We start from the raw sequence: 20352 nt of genomic DNA on the forward strand, positions 1-20352 counted from the left end.
TGTGGTGATATTTTGAACATGTCTCGCTTTGTTTAACAATAATTTCACATGAATTTAAGAAATTAAAAAATAAACTGTGAAGTGCATAGCCTAGCAACTGGTGTTATGTAGTGGCAAAAAGTCTTAACTTGAATCTTCATAAGAAAAACTCAGATGCAAAGGTTCCAGGTGCCAAAAAAGGATGCCAAACCCCTTTTTTGATTGTTAAGTACAGCTGAACCCCTAATCTAAAATGACGAACTCTGCGTGTTTTGTCTTAACAACAAGCAGTGTTTGTTGGTCTGCTTGATTTCCTCAATAATCGTGGTGAAAACAATCGTGGCACAGTGACAAGATTGCAGCTGGGCCCTTTTTATTACGAAACGAAAGTTAACTGAGAAAATGAAAGTCAACTAAGAAACCAAAAATTTACTGAGAAAACGAAAGTTAACTGAGTGTCATCATGATCTTATATAGAGACAATAATCCAGTGTAATAGTAATACAGTATATGATCAGAAATATACCCAACAAAAACTACTAAAATGTTTGTAATAGGTGTTTTTTCCTGAACTCACATTTTGCATGAGTGCTGTAAAACATCTGATGCCTACTGCCATGCCATGTTTCTAATGATATTGTTTATTTTGTAAAATAGAAATGTGAGCATGTAGATATTATCTAATCCATCTATTTAACATAAAATAATATGATTGTTGTGCAATCTTAATACTCTGAAGGAACTAAATGAAATATGGGTTAAAATCAAAATAAAACGAATGCTGTAATGCAGGACTAAAACGTTTGTTTTGGAACACCACTGTCGGTTAGATGGTTTAGCTGTGTACACCTAAAAATATAAATACGCTTTAGTAAACTGGTTCAGCTGGTTCTAAACGCAGCTGCAAGAGTGCTTACGAGATAGTACGAAGTACAATCACAAAAGCCCAAATCTAGTAACACTGCACTGGCTACCATTCAAGTATCACATTTATATGACAATAGTCTGCTTTAATCTGCCTTCATGTGTTTATTACACCAGTGGTTCTCAAACTTTTTCCGAATGAGGCCCCCCTTGTGTACGGTGCATTCCTTCGTGGCCCCCCAAAGAAAATTTATGACAAAAACTGTTCTAAAATTAATTTTTTAATCAAAGAAAACATTTTAGGTTATACAAAGTAGTGCTGTTGGTAAGTAACCTTATTTTTATTAGGTTTAATTACACAGAATTCATGATAAATGAATGTATTTTAAAAAATGCCATAAAACTGGGGCCCCCCTGGCACCATCTCGCGGCCCCCTCTGGGGGCCCCGGACCCCAGTTTGAGAACCACTGTATTACACAAAATGGTTTCAGATACACAGTTTCATGAATTTAGTACAATTCAGATTTGTACGCGTTTGTTGATGATTTGATTTGTTCATAAACACATTTGAACTTGAATGCTCGTCTTGTAAGTTCATGATTAGAAATGAAAACGTGAACAAAACAATTATATCATTAAAACATAAAATGACGGATAATAATTTGACGGATAATTTGCAAAATCACAGCTTTTAAAAGTATATTGTAAAACAACAGACCGACTGTACATTCATATGCATTTATCATGACTGTATGCCTTTATTCAACTCAAATGTTAGGGAAGCAAGAAATCCTAAAAATCAGTGTTGCACACTGTACACATGGTTTTCACTAATAAAGCTGAATAACAAACTACTGTATAATAACAAATCATATATTGCTATGTTTAGAAAAAGCTAAAATGGAAAGCAGAATTTTTAATATGGACACATAATAAACTTCCACTGCTATACCTTTAAGTTAACAGGCTATCAATTAAATAAACACAAAATAAAAAAACTGAAACATGCAAAACAATAATGAGAAATAGTAAAAAATATAGCTGCAAGCAGCGATACGGGGCCAAGCACCTTCAGCTCAATGAGCACCCAAAGCACAGAAAGAAACATACAACGTATCAATCACCAAGGGCGCATTGAGCACCCAAGGTGCATCAAGAATACAAGGCACAACAAAGAACCCAAGGAATAGCAATTACAGAGCAGAACCACTGCAGTGCAGAGAAGCAACCGAAAACATGGCAAAAATAGAACATATGTGAACTAAGACAGATTGAGAAGAATAGGTGAGAAAGAACAAAACTTTAATGGAAGAAATAAACACTTGCCTCAGGCGAGATTCAAATCAAGAACTCAGAATCTCTTAGCACGTGCCTTACTAGATGCACCACCCATTGACACGGTTCATGGGGCAGCAGAATAAAGCTTACAGAGATGCAAGGATTGACATATGCCAATCAACAAAGATGCAGAAATGACACCGCAGAGCAGAAATAACAGAAATACAATGTATATGAGAATCAAAAAGCTCAAGTGAGATTGAAGACAAGAAGAACATTCTGTAGAGTAAGGCTATAAAATGTAATATACAGTAATTAACTAAGTCAAATAGACAACGTCACAGGCACGGTCAACTTTACAGAGGTATTTCTCAAAAAAAATCCTAGGTGCCAGAAAAATCTGTTCAGTCATTTCTGTGCGGATTGCTCCAAACATTATACAAGCAGAACCTGGCATAAAATAAACAAAATTTGTAAAAGGAGTAGCGAAAAAATCATTTACCATATGCCTTACAATAACATATGAACAGAATGATGGAAAATGACAAATGAGGTATCGTTGCAATCGGCATAAACCAGTAAATACACTTTCACAAAGAAAATTAATATCAGACAAAGTATTCAGAAGTTATAAGCAGTTCTATAAGAACTGTTAGTTTATAACCCCTAGGTGGCGGTGTACTCTGACTTCCCAGGTACCTTCAGGACATCATTCCGAAGCTTCCTACCGATTTTTGCGCAGATTTGTCCAATATTTCAAAAGTTATAGCAATTTATGACAAATTTCAAAATGGCGGACAGGCGGTTCGGTCAAACCCAGCATAATACACATCCACAGATGTGGCATGAGCCAAGGAATCCATAGACACCACGGTCATATTTTTCTGACAAACAATTCAGAAGTTATGGGCAACAATAGCCTTTTTTTATATCTCATGACCCATAGGTGGCACAGTCAGCAAATTTGGCATGGACACCTAGTTCATGGTCGACATGACGTGTACCAAATTCCATTTCAATTGATGAAGGTATGACTGAGATACAGCTTTTGAAACATTTTTGCGTCAACCTCGTTAAGTTTTCGCATTTATTATGTTTGAACAAAGATAAAAATCAAAATTCTGTTCAGTCATTTCTATGCGGCTCACTCCAAAGATCATCTGTGCCAAAATTCATAACAATTGAACCAAATTTGAGGAGGAGGAGCGAATAAGCGAAATACTGTACATTTCAAAATGGCCACTACCGTAATGGGTGGAGTCTTATTGTATGGCATTAAAAACAATAAGCATGAGGAGAGCAATCACGTGTAGTAAGTAGAATTTTCATAGATTAACCGGATCACCAGTTATAATCATTTGAACATTGAATTTTTGAGCTGCTTGTGGCACTATAGAGTTACTGCTAGAGACCCCATTTTTGGCCACATGAATATTTATGACCACCACTACAACTGTGCCAAATTTCATCATTTTCCTACATACATAGGGCTGCCATTGACACCAATAGCTAAGAAGAAGAAGAAAGTTCATTTCCAATAGGTGACTCAACACCTTCGGTGCTTGGCCCCTAAAAAAACAGAATACTCCTGAATGAGCACAAAATCAGCATCAAAAACCTCAGACAGACAGATGCTGTGACAGTGTATCCAACTCTTGAATCTCTCTGGAGACATCTAGAGAAAACACATAAAATAATGCTCTAGGTCAGTTTTAGATTGGCTTAATGAAGTCAGCTGGAACACATCAAAATATGTGTAATTATTATAGCAGTTAAAAAGCTTGGGGGTTCAATTTCCAGGGCACACACACCGATAAAAACCTTTAATGGACTATTTGGGTAAAAGGAAAATATGGGCTCTTTAAAGACAATAATTTTAAATGTTTGCATTTGATGCATTTATTCAAAATCACTTTTATGATTTTACATTTATTTTGATGTGTACAGGAAGTGGGTTGCAGGTTGTTGATATTAATTAATTTATTTCTTACCCAACAGGGTGATTTTGGCTGAAAGCGAGAGCTCCAGTGATCTCTTTAGCTCAGATTCAAGGGTTTTCTTTATATTCAACTGTGTGTGCAAAATGTATTTAAATATTATGTACAAAAAAATGTAGCAATTAATTCAAACATTGATTATTCATGAGTCTGGCAATAAAATACCTTCAAGTCATTGAACATCTGAAGTACTTTCACTTTAGCCTCATTAAACATTTGATGTTTTAACTGCTCGGTTGTTTCTGATATGATGTCCTCCATCATCTGTAAGGCTCCTTTACCTTTCACCTCTGCAGCCTCTGTAACACACAACATTTAATATTCATTCCATCTTTATGACAATTTAATTGTCTTACACAAGTAATATTAAATGTGTACATTAGAAAATGATATTGGGGATAAAATATAGGGAAGAGAATTTTTAAATACTAAAAATAATTAATAGATTGTTAATTTGTGCAACCATATTTAGACATAAAAAAATATCTTGCTTATGTGCATAACGATTGTTACTTTTGTAGCCAGGAGCCATTTTGCTGGAAATGGTTGCATAGATTGATGTGTAGATGTCCTTCTTTTTCTCAACAATATATCTGCTGAGTGATGCCTTCAGTTTGTTTTCCTATTCAGAGTGTTGAATTAGACAAATAAACAAATAACATACGGTAATGTTTGAACAATGTTGCAAAAGATTTCTGCTTTTTACGTTTCTGTGACAAACACATGGATTGTGTTTTTAAAAATAATATAGCTTATCTTTAATTTCTACATGTTTATGTCAGGACTCTCCATCAGGTATGGCCAAATTGCCATTCTTTTTTTGTGAAAAATTGTCCAGCAGTTTATGTATGAGTAACCCTGTTTCCCTAAGAATTAAATTCAGCTACAGTACATTATCTAAATGTTTAGTAATCTAAATGCCTCAATAACTGTAAGTAAATAACATGCAGCACCTAACCCTTTATTCTGTGTTTGGTGTTTTTCTAGTTTTCTTCATTGTTTCTTGTGCTTTACCCTGTTATGGGTTTGGATCCTACCTCTTTCATTTGTCTTATTAAACCAACTGTGACACTAATATAGTGCTCAAGCCTGTTCTAATGCATTTGGCCTGCTTTTTGAGCAGTCGTTGCATGCTATGTCCTCTATTACAGAGGTCACACATCATTATCCAGGATTGATCTTAAACATTTTATTTCACAATTCAGCTTTTGTCTCTTGAATATCATCAATTTAAGAGTAACATGCACAGGTACAGTAAATGTTAGGATAAATTAAAGAAAGCAGAGAAACTCAGGACATCTGAACTCACCTGTGTTTTAATGATGTGTTGTTGCCATGGTGGTATTTGGGAGACATCATAGATAATGGTGAACTTATCAAGCTGGGCTTTCATTGATTTGTTCGACTTGTCCGTGTCCTCAACTCTGAAGCCGAGAATAATAAAATAAGAATAATACGTTTATCTTATACCTTTATAGCTCCTTTTAACAATTTCAAGGACACTTAAAACAAAACAAAAGCAAGACTGGATTGAAAACAAAATAAATTCATAATCAAGTCAATCCAGTGCTGTTGATAATTTTTTTCAAGATCTTTCTGTATCATCACCTTATTCAGCCATTCTTTAAAATATGTATTTTGTTTATTGAATATAAATTCTACTGTATTTAGAAATACCACAAAATGTTTATTTATAGTTCATTCATTTATTTAAAATAATGAAAGCAGATTGGAAATACCAAAACTCACGGAAAAATCAAATTAAACTCCTCATCAATGTTGTCATACATGTGTTTTGTCAAACACTTGTTTAAATCTATAGGTTTGTCAAAGTTTCTTGGCCAGTAGCATCCTCCTTTCACACACAAAGCTTTATAAATTTTATGGAATCCTCTGTTATCTTTTGGTCGAACCTGAAAGAAAAAAAACTCTGTAAACTCTGTTTAATTTTACTGATTTGACTTATTTTGAAATCCAGAATTTTATAAGGGAACAAAAATACTGTATATTTACATATCTAACAAAAATAACAGGAAAACATGTAACTGTGAATATTTATATACATACGTACATTCTCACGAGTGTTCTTGATCTATTAAACAATTCTTCACCATTCCAGCTGTTAATTACTACACCAGTCGTTTGAGGACTACCCGGTTTTTAGCAAATTGTCGCCTAATTTTTTCAAAGGTTTTTTTTTTTGTTTAAAGGAATAGTCTACTCATTTTCAATATTAAAATATGTTATGACCTTAACTAAGAATTGTTGATACATCCCTCTATCATCTGTGTGTGTGCACGTAAGCGCTGGAGCGCGCTGCGACGCTTCGATAGCATTTAGCTTAGCCCCATTCATTCAATGGTACCATTTAGAGATAAAGTTAGAAGTGACCAAACACATAAACGTTTTTCCTATTTAAGACGAGTAGTTATACGAGCAAGTTTGGTGGTACAAAATAAAACGTAGCGCTTTTCTAAGCAGATTTAAAAGAGGAACTATATTTTATGGCGTAATAGCACTTTTGGGAGTACTTTGACTCGCCTGAAAAGTCCGCTCCCCTTCTCCCTCTCAGGAGAGGGAGGGTGTTACTGCGCCGAGTCGAAGTACTCCCAAAAGTGCTATTACGCCATAAAATGTAGCTCCTCTTTTAAATCCGCTTAGAAAAGCGCTACGTTTTATTTTGTACCACCAAACTTGCTCGTATAACTACTCGTCTTAAATAGGAAAAACGTTGATGTGTTTGGTCACTTCTAACTTTATCTCTAAATGGTACCATTGAATGAATGGGGCTAAGCTAAATGCTATCGAAGCGTCGCAGCGCGCTCCAGCGCTTACGTGCACGCACACAGATGATAGAGGGATGTATCAACAATTCTTAGTTAAGGTAATAACATATTTTAATATTGAAAATGAGTAGACTATTCCATTAAGGGATGCTAATATGTTTAAGCACCACTCAACAATTAATCATTAACTGAATTGTTTTTTTGTTAAAGTAAATTTTATTATATTAGATTAAACTTGTGTCTGTGACCCATTAAAAAACAAACAAATGTTTTTTTGGGGTTTATTTTTACATAATTATGCTTTGGTCTGTTGACTAAGAGAATATGAAAATATGGGCTGTTTAAGAGCTGTTATTGTATATTGTAATATTTGTGTTATTTTTAAAAAGACAAATAAAAAATTGGGCATAAGTTTAACATTAATGATCTGTAAAATATGATGTTATTAAGTATTAATTTAAGATTTTGTTAAACCCAATTAATAATGATACATTATTGCACTTTCAATGCCAATTATTTGTATTATATAGTCTTTTACCATACCTGTATTTATAGGTAATTTTACAGATTTATTCACGTAAACATTCTTTGTTAAACATAAAAACTTTTTTTAAATAAAGGTATAAGCTGTTTTATTTTGTAATTCCACAGATTTTTGGGCACCCCAGCTGCTGGAGTATTTTTTTACATTGTGCGATAAAAATAATTTAGAAACGTTCAAAACAACTTAATCCCACTTACTTTTGATATCATGTCACGTGTAGTCTGAACACATAATCTCACTGATTCTTCTTCACCCTTTGATAGACATTGTTCCAGCTTCTTGTAGTCAATACTACAATCCAACTCCTTCAGTGCCTTCTCTAGGTTCTTCTGCAGATCATTGTGGATTTTTGCCCTTGTCTTATTAAAATACAATAATTACAATAGTGTAAATGATAGATGTTTAGGGGAGTTTGAAAAATTATTTGCAATTGTGATTCATACCATATTTTTATTTGCATCCTGCTGGATCAAATACAAAACTCCTTTGGCTTCATTGACATAATCCCTAGTCAGTCTTTGGTTGATGTTTTTGTTAAGACTCCTGAGGACATTCTGCAGCTTTGGGATCTCTTATGTATATTCAAATGTAGTCAATTATTTCATTGTTAAAGCGATTTCAGATTAATGACAACTCACATAAAAATCATGATACCTGTTTCTGTTGCTTCCAGAACTGATTCATTAAGGAATGCCTTAGAACTTACAGTAAAAACATCAGTGATGAATCTCTTTTTTGAATCCTGCAAAATATTCATAATCATGTCTGTAACATTCTGGGGTTTATAAAAACACTAAAAAGACATAAAACTGTACATTTATATGTACAATGGCTATCACTGCAGATGGTACGCCAATGTGGAGTTCACACCAGCCGCAAAGAGGCGGCAAGCGCGAGTGATTTACAATTCGCGTCAATACAAAGACGCGAATAGGCATCCTGCGGGCACAGTACGCGCAAATGACGCAGAAGGCGCGGATGGCGGCGTTCTGCGCGAATTGAGCGTTGCCGCGGGAAACACACGAGTTGAAAAATATGAACTTTGGCGGAGAATCGCACCGCGATATCCAATCAGGAGCTTGCTATAGTAGTGACGTGAGAATTTCACGCGCGAATGAAGCGAGTAAACTCAAAATGTTCAAGCGTCCAACCCCGCGTGAATAGCTCGTTTTTGCCACCTCTTCCGCATCTGGTGTGAACATGACATTAGGGTACAGATTTTCATACCTCTACAGTATCTTTATAATTTGGACCTATTGTGTAACTTTACAGTTAAATGTTTTGTTCCTCGTAGTACATTTTTTCTGACAGTGTATCTGTTTTGATGTCATACCTTGTTTTTAGCTTCAGTTAATTTTCCATGAAGTTTCTCCTTTGCATAGTTGTTTCTTAAAATTAGGCATTTTTTCTTCTGAAAAATAATCACCATATAAGAGACTGCAGAAAATATTATCTAATATGACAAATAAATATAAGAGCAGTATTGACTTTGTCCTTTGCTGTTATGCTAAGTAGTTCAGTAACTTATATGGTAAAATTAAACAAATATTTTAAACATTTAGCCTGAAATTAAATATCAGACATTTTAAATAACACTTTGGTAATTTCTTGAAAATAGAGTACTTGAAAACAAGAAGTCGTTAAATTTAACTTGATAATATAAATAAAGCAAACCTTTGATCCAATTATTTGTTCACTGGTACCCCAATCATCTCTAAAAATACACATAAAACAAATAAATTGCTTGTCCAATTATTTATTTGTTTTATTTTAAGGATATTTATATTGTAGAAATGTTCTAACTCATTATATTCATCTGGATTAATATCATCAGTTTTGGTACAGATGAAGTTTATACGCTTGCACTCTCCTCCTCCTTGTAAGTCTTGAATGCAGTGCTCTATTATTTCCCATGGGTCTTTATCTGAGACTGCTCGGTTGATGTTACTTACAATCCACATAGATGAGCAGTCTTTTAGTTTCTATAATTAAGTATAAGCATAAAAACAGAGTAAAATACTGTTTAAACTTTTTTATAAGCTGAAATTAATAGTAGATTGTACAGTATGTGTTTCATTTAACACAGACATTAACAAATACTTTAAAAAAGTGTTTAAAATAATTATTTACAGATTTCCAGAGGTCATCTCTGATCTTGTTGGAGTCTCCAGTCCCAGGGATATCAACAAGGACAATGTGCTCCAAGAGTTCAAGACGGTTTGGGATCTTGATTGTCACGCTCTTCACAAGTGGCCAGTACCAACCACCAGGTTTTGCTTCATTATTTTTTATGTATTGAGCAACCTCGTGGCTAAATTTTAACAGCTGTCAGAAAAAGTCAGTAAGGAAGAGTGAAAATTACAATTATATTATCCTCTAAAAATTTTTTTTAAATAGGCTACTGTAGATCTAAAAGTGGGTCACTGCATAGGGGAACCATTTTTAGTGTTGAAGCACATACAGTATGCAGCACCTGTATATAACCATATGGTTCTATATCACCACTTATAGTTCTTCATAGGTGCTGTGTAGCACTAAAAATGGTTCCACTATGATTACGAGCTTTTAGTGCTGATTAATACACATTTTTAGCAGACGAGTCCGGGCCAGTTCCGGCCCGGAATCATCTGCTGTCTGGGTTACATCTGTGTGGGTGTCTCCATTTTGTTTCTCTCTCTCTCTCTCTCTCTCTCTCTCTCTCTCTCTCTCTCTCTCTCTCTCTCTCTCTCTTTCTCTCTCTTTACTATCCCTTCCCAGGATTATCCCGGACAAGCACCCAATCAACTTAAGTTTTGGTTAAAACTTATAAAAAACAAGTGGAAATAGTCTCACTTAATTTTTTAAGTTAAAGTAACATAAAATGTTGATTTGACAAAAATCCTGCATATTTTTACAGTGTACATAAGTTTTACAAAAACATTCACAACTTACAGTTTGATTTGAGATTGTCTTCTTCCTAGTAGACAAAACCTGATCAATTTGAGTATATTTGTCATCTCTCTTAAGCTCTTCCGATGTTTTTCCTTTTGCATCGGCTCCATACAGCGCAGTGATTTTATCTTTAATAGTTTCTGTCATTTGATTTTCCCCATCCTCAATTTCATCTGAAGCAACCTCATTTTCCCATTCCTACAAAAGTACATAGCATACAAGAAAGCACACGTTATACAGCATTATTTTAGTCTGTGTTATTTAATTTATTGAGTCAAAGTCTTAGCAAACCTCTTCAGAAATGAATTCAATCTCTGCTATGTAGTTTGAGTCATTCAGGTTTGCTTCCACCTGAGTTATAACAGAGGTACATGCACCAAAACCACCAGCTGGCAGTAACATATTTACATCTAGTACTGCGTTTAATAAGGAGCTTTTTCCTTCTCCTGTTCTTCCAAATATTCCTATAGTTTCCTTTCTTATGTTTTTATCCATCCTCTTTATCTTTGAAATGGCATCCCTGTATTCAGAGTGGACGTCATTGAACACAGTCTTCAAAATGAAATGCAAATTAAATGTAAAAAAAATGTTAAACACTTACAAAATGTAGGTTTTTAATGTAGTCATTGTGTGGTCTGTGCTCTTTATGGCTTGAATTTTCATGTTAACTCTCTCAATGATCTGCTCTGCTTTCTTCTTTATGTCCATATCTGTGTTCCATGAATAAAATACAATTCATAATAGCAAGTACTGTATGTACACTATTATTACTTTCTTAAATTCTACATTTTATGTAAACCACAAAACTTTGGTAAAGTGCTCTCTTTATTCTGAAAGCACTTAAAGGGATTTTTATTGTCTGAGAAATGTATTCATACTCAATGAACTCTTTTTGTCTGATTCAGAATAAACTTGCCTGTGATCAATTGTGACGGAGCTCTGTCATCTGATGACTCATCACGTTTTCTTTTAATACCTGACAGAGAACTCAATAATCAATAATTGTCTTATATTGTAAGCTGTACAGATGAAACACATATTGACGTATTGATTAAATTGTGATTTAATACCATAACTCATGACTGTGGTGTTGGTGGAAAAGCCTGGAAGAGCAAAACAGTACAAACTGATTTTAATAATTGTATGTTTATTAGGGCTGTCAAAATTAACGCGTTAATAACGCGTTAACGCAAATTCATTTTAACGCAACTAATTTAATTAACGCCGATTAACGCAACGCGCAATTTCTGTTTGACCCTTGGTCAGTGTTGCCAGGTTTGCGGTTTTCCCGCACAATTGGGCTATTTTGAAAATACAGTTGCGGGAAAAAATTCGGAGCTGCGGGTTGCGGTTTTTTGGGCTAGTTTTATAATGTGCCGCGGCCACGAAAATGTTTATCTGTAGACTTATAAAATGAACGTTCTTTATTTTCCTAATGTGCATTAATGCCATAAGCAATACATGTCAACCCAAGGACATCTGCAGCGTCAGGAAGTCAGTGGAAAAGTGAGTGGAGGGGCGCTTTTTGCTCTTAATATCACGTCAGGAACAAGAAATTACCTTACGTAAGGAGATACGTCTATACTGAGAGGATATTTACAGACCATGTGAACCCATCTTTGTATGATCTTTTCAAGTTAAATAGAACATTTTAAATATGTAGATAGTATGTTAAAAGGGCAGAGTTCATACTGTCTCAATATAGCACGGTTGGGTACACTAAGATGTACTTAAGATAATCTTAAGAAGTACTAAAGTAGATTTTTTTGTGAAAATAGAGCACCGTAAGTGCATTAAGAAAATTTTCTTCTGCATGTAAAGTACATTAAAAGCAATAGTAAGAGTTTATTTTAGAGCCTTTGTTGTTATCCCGGAGGTTTCAACTGTGATTGGACAAATGTAAAAATTGGGCTAGTTTTCATTTCTTTTGGGCGGGTTTTAAGTTGTCATTGGGCTGGAAATTTTTCTTGGACCTGGCAACCCTGCCCTTGGTCCAGCCCATAGTTGAATGAACAGAGACGCAGACAAATGGGATCCTGTCTAAATGATTCAAAGGTTTTCATAGAAATAAGAACATTAACCAAATCGTCTAGCAAATACAATGCTCTAAATGCTCGTTGGACATCTGAAATGATCTATATTTATACGTCTGAGGTGTAGCGTTACCGTCCTCCTAATGCTTAATCTAATGCAAAGATGCGTCTCCATTCATTTTGGTTTCGCTTTTATGCATGACTTAGAAAATAGACTGCAGGACTTGCTTGATGTTAAAAGAGTCATTAAGAGAGATAAAGTTCGGTACCTGATTAATGTTAAAGAGTTATTAAGAGCGACAAGACTCAAAAGTGATCTTCTCACGCTGACTGACTGATATCTGAAGCGCGTGCACACAGACGCGCGAGTGCGCGACCCGGATATATAGACATCTACACAAAATTAAAGTTTTACAAATATCTGCTTTGATAAGAATTCACGCAGGTAGGATCTATAATCTGTTATGTCTTAAAGGATTAGTCCATTTTCATAAAACATTTTTCCACATAATGTACTTACCCCCATGTCATCCAAGATCTGTATGCCTTTCTTTCTTCAGTCGAAAAGAAATTAGGTTTTTTGAGAAAAATATTCCAAGAATTTGATCCATATAGTGGACTTGATTGGACCCCAATGATTTTAAGTTTAAAATTGCAGTTTAAGTGCAGCTTTAAAGGGCTTTAAACGATCTTAACTGAGGCATTAGGGTCTTATCTAGCGAAACATCCACATTTACGAAAATAAAATAAAATTAATGTGTACTTTATAACGGCAACTTTGCGTCTTGCCGTTGCCGGGCGATGCGCGTTCACGACCATAGGCATTACGTAATCGCATCCTAGGTTAGAGTTTAGGTTAGTGTTTGCAATTGTTGAGAAGTACCGTTCATACGTTTTTAGCTGTGGAGGGACACAAATTCAGTTGGTTGTGTTGTCAATTCATTGTTTAAAATGGTTCGTACGTGTGCGTACCCTAGATGTGGCAATATATTGAAAAAGAAAAGATTACTTTCGCTACAAAGTAACAACCGGAGTTCTCACAGATTTCCAACACGCAACCCTGAGCGACTGATGCTGTGGTTTCTCGCGCTGCACATGGATATCAACACACCTGTAGATTTTCTGACTGAGAAGAGAGTGTGCAGCGATCATTTTTGTGAGGATGATTTCCACCACAACGAGCAAGGACGGCGTCGTTTTCTGAAAGCGTCGGCTGTGCCCCTTCAGTTTTTACCGCAAGCAGCAGAGGTATGCATGTTTTTAATGTTTCGATTTATTATGCGTGCTTTTCGTCAATGTGCTTCAAAACGTGGCCATTTTTATTTATTAGAAATGTCTTCCTGTTATTAAAAACGTATTAAATTATGTTTCTTTAACTCCTTAGTATCCGTCTCATGAAAGTCAAGAGTCCCTTGCAACACAGAATAAAGCGGAGCTTATTTGCGAGGAAGCAGGACTTTTTTTTGCTGATGTTCCACAGTCAACACCAGTAAAACAACACAACCCTGGTCCAGAAACTACGACCACACAGTTTTCAGACGCTCATTTGAAACTTTTAGTGCTCACAAGTCCAGAATCTGCTCGAAAGCAGACAAATACGTCAACATCTGGTACATATTATGCTCTGCCTCCAATACGCTCCCAACTTTCTGTAAGTACCAACGTTTGTGAATTACAATTACAAGTATTTAAATATTTTGATGTGTTTTATCCTTAAAAATGCACATGTATAATGGGTTACATATACTATAAGACGTGGTTCCTGGACATGGATTAGCCTATGCCAGGATTAGGCTTTAGTTTAATTATGAATTATAACTAGTTTTAACAAACATGCCTTACATAAGACATTACTTGTGTGCATTTTGAGGCAAAACAAAGGGCATTTAAGATATGTCAATGCAAGTTGTTTTCAGTTTGGACAGCTACATTTATTTTAGTTTAGGACTAGTGTTTTCCGGGCAGTGCTTATCTTAAAACAGGACTAGGCCTTAGTTAAATTGGGATATTTAAGTCATTTTTAAAGCATTTATAAATTAACATTACTGGTGTGCATCTTGAGACACAACACTCGCACTAATAAATTGTAAGATATGTCAAAGCAAATCATGTTTGCGATCAAGACAACGCTAACATTTAAGACTAGGCCTAAGCCCTGTCTGGGAAACCTCCCCTAGGTGTTTTAACATAACTATTTTATATTCAGTTACTGACATTAATCCATTTGATTTCACAGCCTATGTATATTCAACCAGAACAGACTACAGAGCAATATGAAGACAGTTTGGAGCTAAGTGTAAGCATGCAGTCGATTGATCCACCATCAGACGAAGAAGATATTAGCTTTCAGCCCCTGAGTTCAACATCAACTTCATCCCCAAGCTCAGATGATGATGATGAATATGAAATTAATTGGAAAGCAACAAAATGGATTGTCAACGAGCCTAATGTCATGGAGCTTTTCAAAAGATGTCAAGAATGTGGCTCACTAATAACAAAAATCAGAAAAGCAACAGTAGGAAGTCTACTCCGTGTTCACTGGGAATGTGAAAATAAACACAAGGGACAGTGGAGTTCTTGCGCTGATGTTAGAGGAATGCCTGTTAATAACCTTCTTGTTTCTGCAAGCACACTAGTCACTGGAGCAACATATACTGACATCAACGATTGGGCCTCTATACTCCACCTGCAATTACCAAAGAAATCTACTTTCTATGAAATTCAGTCTTCTTACCTTATACCAGTTATTAATGAAGAATATGAAGAACAACAGAAAGCCATAGTTAATGACTTGCATGTGCAAAATGAACTCTGTAATCCAGTTCATTTGTCAGGGGATGGGAGGTCAGACAGGCAAGTAAATTAACAAAGTATTTTATTTTATTATATTTTGGGACAATTGCAAGTAACACTTATGAAATGTTTTGTATTTGTGTTTCTTTCAGCCCTGGTTTTTCGGCCAAATATAACACTTACTCTTTAATGGATGACAAAACAGACAAGATTGTGCACTTTGAGTTGGTGCAGGTCAGTTTACATGACACACATTTTTATGTCATATGTAATAAATTAAAAGTAATCATAGTAAGTCTTTAGTATTTTCAAGTGAAGTGCAGAATTGAAAGTAATTGTCAATGTATGGTAATGCATACTTGAAATGTGACCTCTGCCTTTAACCCAGTGGGTAGTGAACACACATACACACCCAGAACAGTGGACAACTATCACTACAGCACACGAAGAGCAACTGGGGTTAAGGTGCTTTGCTCAAGGGCACCACAGTCATAACCCACCTGCTGTGAGACTGGCGAACTTTGGGTTACGAGTCCGACATTCTAACCACTTAATAGTGTGTATAACAATAATGATAATTCACACCTTATACCACAGGTCTGTTGAGTGCGTTATTCTGATTGAATGTTTCATGGGTGTTGATTATTTTTCTGTAAACCGCACACCTGATTTGTCAAATGTCTTGGGGGTCATAGCATGAAAATCTGACTTTTTCCATGTTTAAGTGCTATAATTGGGTCCCCACTGCTTCTATCAATCTAGAATATGTGAAAAAGAACAACCCAGTAACGTTCTTTTGGTAAATCAATCTCTGCAAGCATGTGAGAAGTTGGGTAGTTCAGATTTTGCCAGTTTGTGTGACATAGGTAGCAAGAACAATTACAATAATACTGCCCCTTAATTTGCACTATCCAACCACATTACTGCCATGTCATGCAAAGAGAAAGAGAGAGAGAACAGATAATTGACAGCACAATTAAGTTTTAAGATCAACATTGTGATCAGTGTTTGCGTTTCAATAGCTCATTTGCATTTTAAAGGACATACCCCAAAACGACACATTTTTGCTTGCACCTACAAAGTGGAAATTTTAAGTTTGTTATCTTGAGCTAAAACTTCACATATGTACCCTAGGGACACCAAATACTTATTTTACATCTTAAAAAATTATAAAATGACCCCTTTAAAATAACCACCAGATCAATGTTTGTGGTAACCATAACGTATAACGTAATAATTGACTCGGGTCCTTTGAATTATTTGAAAATAATAGACATGTGCGGTGTAACGGCACGATGCAACTTGTGTGTGCATTATTTTCTTTTAATTCAACCGCTTTTGTCAATTATTCCTTACTTAACCACTAGGCAGTCATAGTGTTGAGGTAAGAGAGTCGTCTTGTAACCTGAGTTCCTGGTTTAAGTCTCACGGCTGGCAGATTGTAATTTAGATGCCCTTGAGCAAGCCACATGCACCCCATTGATTCTCATTGCTCAGTGCTTTGGATGTGTGTTCATGACTTGTAGTGCTTATGTTCATGCACAGTTAAATGCAGAGGGCACATAGCAAAATATGTCATTTTCACCTTGGTTGTCTTTCATGGTTTTCATTGTCAGGTTTCTGAAGCATCCAGTTCTGTGGCCATGGAGCCTATAGGCTTCAGGAGAGGTGTTGACAAACTACTTGAGCAAGGAATCCAAATAGATGTGCTGACAACAGACAGATCGCCATCTATTAGAAAGATTATGCGTGTGGAATATCCGAACATTCACCACGAATTTGACGTCTGGCATGTAGTCAAAGGTAACTGTCTTACAACAAATTAATAGCCTAAAATTTCTAAATATGAATGTATCATAGTTTGTTGAAAAAGCTGCATAGTACAAAATTTATTAAGCTAGATGAAAATATTTTGTTTGCATGTGCCATCAAATTGCTACAATAATCTGTGAATTATTAAAATTTACTCTGTCCCCGCCAGCATTTTTTACACAGTTGCCAGCAAGCACCAGCATTTTTTTTTTTTTTTTTTTTTGATTTTCACAAAAGTTTAATGCCTTCCATATCACATATGGGTAGGTTTCTTAAAACAAATACCAATTTTGAAGAAAAGCTGAGATCATTGCATTTTTGTCAAGGACTTTAGTTAGAGATCAGATCCAGAGTTGGGATCAAAACATACATCGAGTATTTCTTGCTTTTGGATTCATAGATGTATAAGTAGTGTTTTATAAGTTGAATAGAAGTGCCATCTAGTGGATGGTAGCTGAAATATGCATTGCAGTATTAACTCGTCATTGGCACTGAAGCATTTTCTCTTAATTAACAAGATAACTTGTCAATGGTGGGGAAAGGGTTAGGTTTGGTGTCTATTCTCCCTGCATGATCAGAGTTTTAAAATTACAAATACCTTTCTTTAGGATTTTTCAAAAAGTTGCTGTCCATTTCAAGACACAAAGAAAATCAGGAGCTGCAGCCATGGATACGTAGTATCTGCAATCATTTATGGTATTCCTGTGCCACTTGTGGAGGTGATCCAAATGTAAGTTCTTCAATGTTATACTACTATATAGCTGTAATTGTTTAGCTTTCATATTGTAGTCATGTTATATTCGAGTCCCCAATCATTTCAGTCCCTGAACCATTACTAGATACAATTAGCATGTTTATTTTTTTGTTGTTAACCCTCCTGTTTAAATTTTAGCAACACTTTTAATGTTTGGGGTCAAATTGATAATGTTTGATTGTGACATTTGATTGTTTAATACATGCTAAAGTACTTCACATTTAACATAAGATTGTAGGGAAAAAACATAACATAATTTTTTATATACACACATTGTTTATTTTATAGATTCATTTCTATGCAAACTTATCTTTGGCACATACATTTAGTGTATATTTTAGCACCTACATGTTGTTCTTGAAAATGTTTAAAATAGTGAGGTTGATGAACCATTTACTATGAACTATTTACCAATGTTTGTAGTTCTATTATTATTATTATAATTTTCTTGGTATCTGTATTTATGTAACGATACAGGAGTTGCTCGTGAAGTGGAAGTCCATTCTTTATCACATAGTAGGTGTGCACAGTTGGATTGAAGAAGGAAATACGAAAAAATGTGACCACAACGATCTCAATCCTGAACAGCAATGGAGAAAGAAATGGCTTCAGAAAGAATCACATGCATACCGCACACTAGAACGCCTTGTCCTTGATAAAAGGCTTCTAAATGATTTGAGGCAGATGGCTCTTTTTAAACACACTGGTAAGTCAGTCATATAGACCCTTTTACAGGTCACGTGATCAAATAGCCTACGCACATTTAGGCAAGGTGAGGTGGTTTTATTCCCCATTGGTTCTAATTTGTTAGCAACTCAGAAAGTTTATTAAAACGGTTTCCGAGCATCAAAATGTCTGCTTGTTGCGTTTGTTTGCACTAATATAATATACTAATATACGTATATATGTATCTGGCAACTTTATTTTTAGCCATCTGCTAACGTCTTCTATCCACTTCCCTATAGGACACGGATCTGGTAGCTGTGTTGAAAAAGTTGATAAAGTCAACCTTTTAAAATAACTTTCTGTGTTGCTTCACTGCTGATTCTTGCAATACTTCCGTTGGCTAAATGCACGCATACGCTGCCACGTCGTTGTTGTGTACAAACAGTAAAAGGGTCTATGTATATATCTGTGTATATACAGGTATGTATATATATTATGTGTGTGTGTGTGTGTGTGTGTGTGTGTGTGTGTGTGTGTGTGTGTGTGTGTGTGTGCGTATGTATATGTGTGTATATATATATATATATATATATATATATATATATATATATATATATATATATATATATATATATATATATATATATATATATATATATATATATATGCATACATACACACACACACACACACACACACACACACACACACTTTTACTGTCTGTACACAATGATGACTATTGTCAGTGTAGGTACACCTGATCATCATGTTTTCCTTGTGTTTATAGGAGAACTTGAGGTGTTCCATTCTGCCTTGCTGAAGTACTGCTCAAAGAGCCTCCACTTTCACTACACTTCCATGGTTGCAAGAACACAGCTAGCTGTCCTTGACCATAATGAAAATGTAGGTCGTCAGCAAGCCGCAACAATTACTGGTGAGCAGGAAACAACATACTGTGCATAATTATTTAAAAAATTACTCGCAATGTTAGATCATGACAATAGATTTGAGTACATAAACACTAGAAACAAAATGAAAAGTTCAGTAGTTCTGATATGATTATTACAGGTAGTATAATGGATTATGCTTTGTTTGATTTGTTACTTTATAGGAGTACCTCGGTACAACATTGTCTACCCAAAACATACCAAAGAATGGATTGCCAAAGTGATTTACAAACCCACCACTCAAAACTTCAGAGAGACTCTGCTTGAGAAAGTTCTTCTGCGACGACAGAACTCCAGCATTGTTTTTAAGGACAGTTCTTCTCATTTAAGTCAAGCTGCATTGCCACAGAACATAGCCCTAAAACCAAGGCCTGACAAGCAGGACGTAATTGCTAAGCGATTATCAAGATTTGGAAGGGGTCCAATGTAAAATGTTATTGTTACTGTTTTTATGTGTTTTGTTACAGGGTTTTTGTTATTGAGGGAAAATGAAATGTACCTTTGGTAAAAATATTTTGTTTTAGTGTAAATATTCAGTCCATACCAACAACAAACTACAAAAGTACTATTAAATGCATTTACAGATCCACAACGACTGAAGTTCTCTCAATGTTTTTTTATTCTACTATGTAAATGTACATGTAAGACAACAAAAAAGTTCACAGTGTATATACAACAGTAAATTACAGAATATGATAATGATAAAACTACAGTTAGATGCTTACAAAAGATCAAAAGCATCTTCTGCTTCCCTGAAGCCCACATACTGTCCTGATGGAGATGGGTAAGAATGCCTAATGGCACTAACAACACAAGATGGAAGAATCTTCCTGTTTCCTCTTCCTAATCTCTCATCTTTCAGCATCCACTCAAGAACCAACCTGTACGCCACCAGCCTGTATTGACTAGATTAAAAGAAATGTGTCCAGTTGATGTGTAAGTTCAGTCAAACATGTAGTAATCACAC

The 20352-nt window shown here is 35.3% G+C and overlaps 2 protein-coding genes across 2 annotated transcripts in view; one reads left to right on the forward strand and one right to left on the reverse strand.

The window, feature by feature from the left end:
- Nucleotides 1-3657: 3657 nt before the first annotated feature.
- Nucleotides 3658-20352, reverse strand: part of LOC129455878 (uncharacterized) — a 32329-nt gene continuing 15634 nt past the window's right edge. The window contains exons 8-23 of the mRNA XM_073858513.1: nucleotides 10982-11090; nucleotides 10672-10900; nucleotides 10381-10578; nucleotides 9580-9774; nucleotides 9253-9431; nucleotides 9124-9163; nucleotides 8783-8860; nucleotides 8104-8191; nucleotides 7893-8020; nucleotides 7647-7808; nucleotides 5869-6032; nucleotides 5429-5543; nucleotides 4633-4741; nucleotides 4285-4418; nucleotides 4114-4192; nucleotides 3658-3797 (exon numbers count right to left, since the gene is read on the reverse strand). Coding sequence (XP_073714614.1) covers nucleotides 3742-3797; nucleotides 4114-4192; nucleotides 4285-4418; nucleotides 4633-4741; nucleotides 5429-5543; nucleotides 5869-6032; nucleotides 7647-7808; nucleotides 7893-8020; nucleotides 8104-8191; nucleotides 8783-8860; nucleotides 9124-9163; nucleotides 9253-9431; nucleotides 9580-9774; nucleotides 10381-10578; nucleotides 10672-10900; nucleotides 10982-11090 — 2063 coding nt within the window. The 3' untranslated portion in view covers nucleotides 3658-3741. The remainder of the gene's footprint in view (nucleotides 3798-4113; nucleotides 4193-4284; nucleotides 4419-4632; nucleotides 4742-5428; nucleotides 5544-5868; nucleotides 6033-7646; nucleotides 7809-7892; nucleotides 8021-8103; nucleotides 8192-8782; nucleotides 8861-9123; nucleotides 9164-9252; nucleotides 9432-9579; nucleotides 9775-10380; nucleotides 10579-10671; nucleotides 10901-10981; nucleotides 11091-20352) is intronic.
- LOC141351513 (uncharacterized) lies at nucleotides 12888-19815 on the forward strand. The gene is made up of 9 exons (XM_073858512.1): nucleotides 12888-13661; nucleotides 13798-14064; nucleotides 14650-15266; nucleotides 15359-15440; nucleotides 16823-17009; nucleotides 17627-17748; nucleotides 18250-18478; nucleotides 19226-19372; nucleotides 19550-19815. The coding sequence occupies exons 1-9, from the start codon at nucleotides 13365-13367 to the stop codon at nucleotides 19813-19815; spliced, it is 2214 nt and encodes a 737-aa protein (XP_073714613.1). The 5' UTR covers nucleotides 12888-13364.

This window comes from Misgurnus anguillicaudatus, chromosome 20 (assembly GCF_027580225.2).
Source record: "Misgurnus anguillicaudatus chromosome 20, ASM2758022v2, whole genome shotgun sequence".
Classification (NCBI taxonomy): domain Eukaryota; kingdom Metazoa; phylum Chordata; class Actinopteri; order Cypriniformes; family Cobitidae; genus Misgurnus; species Misgurnus anguillicaudatus.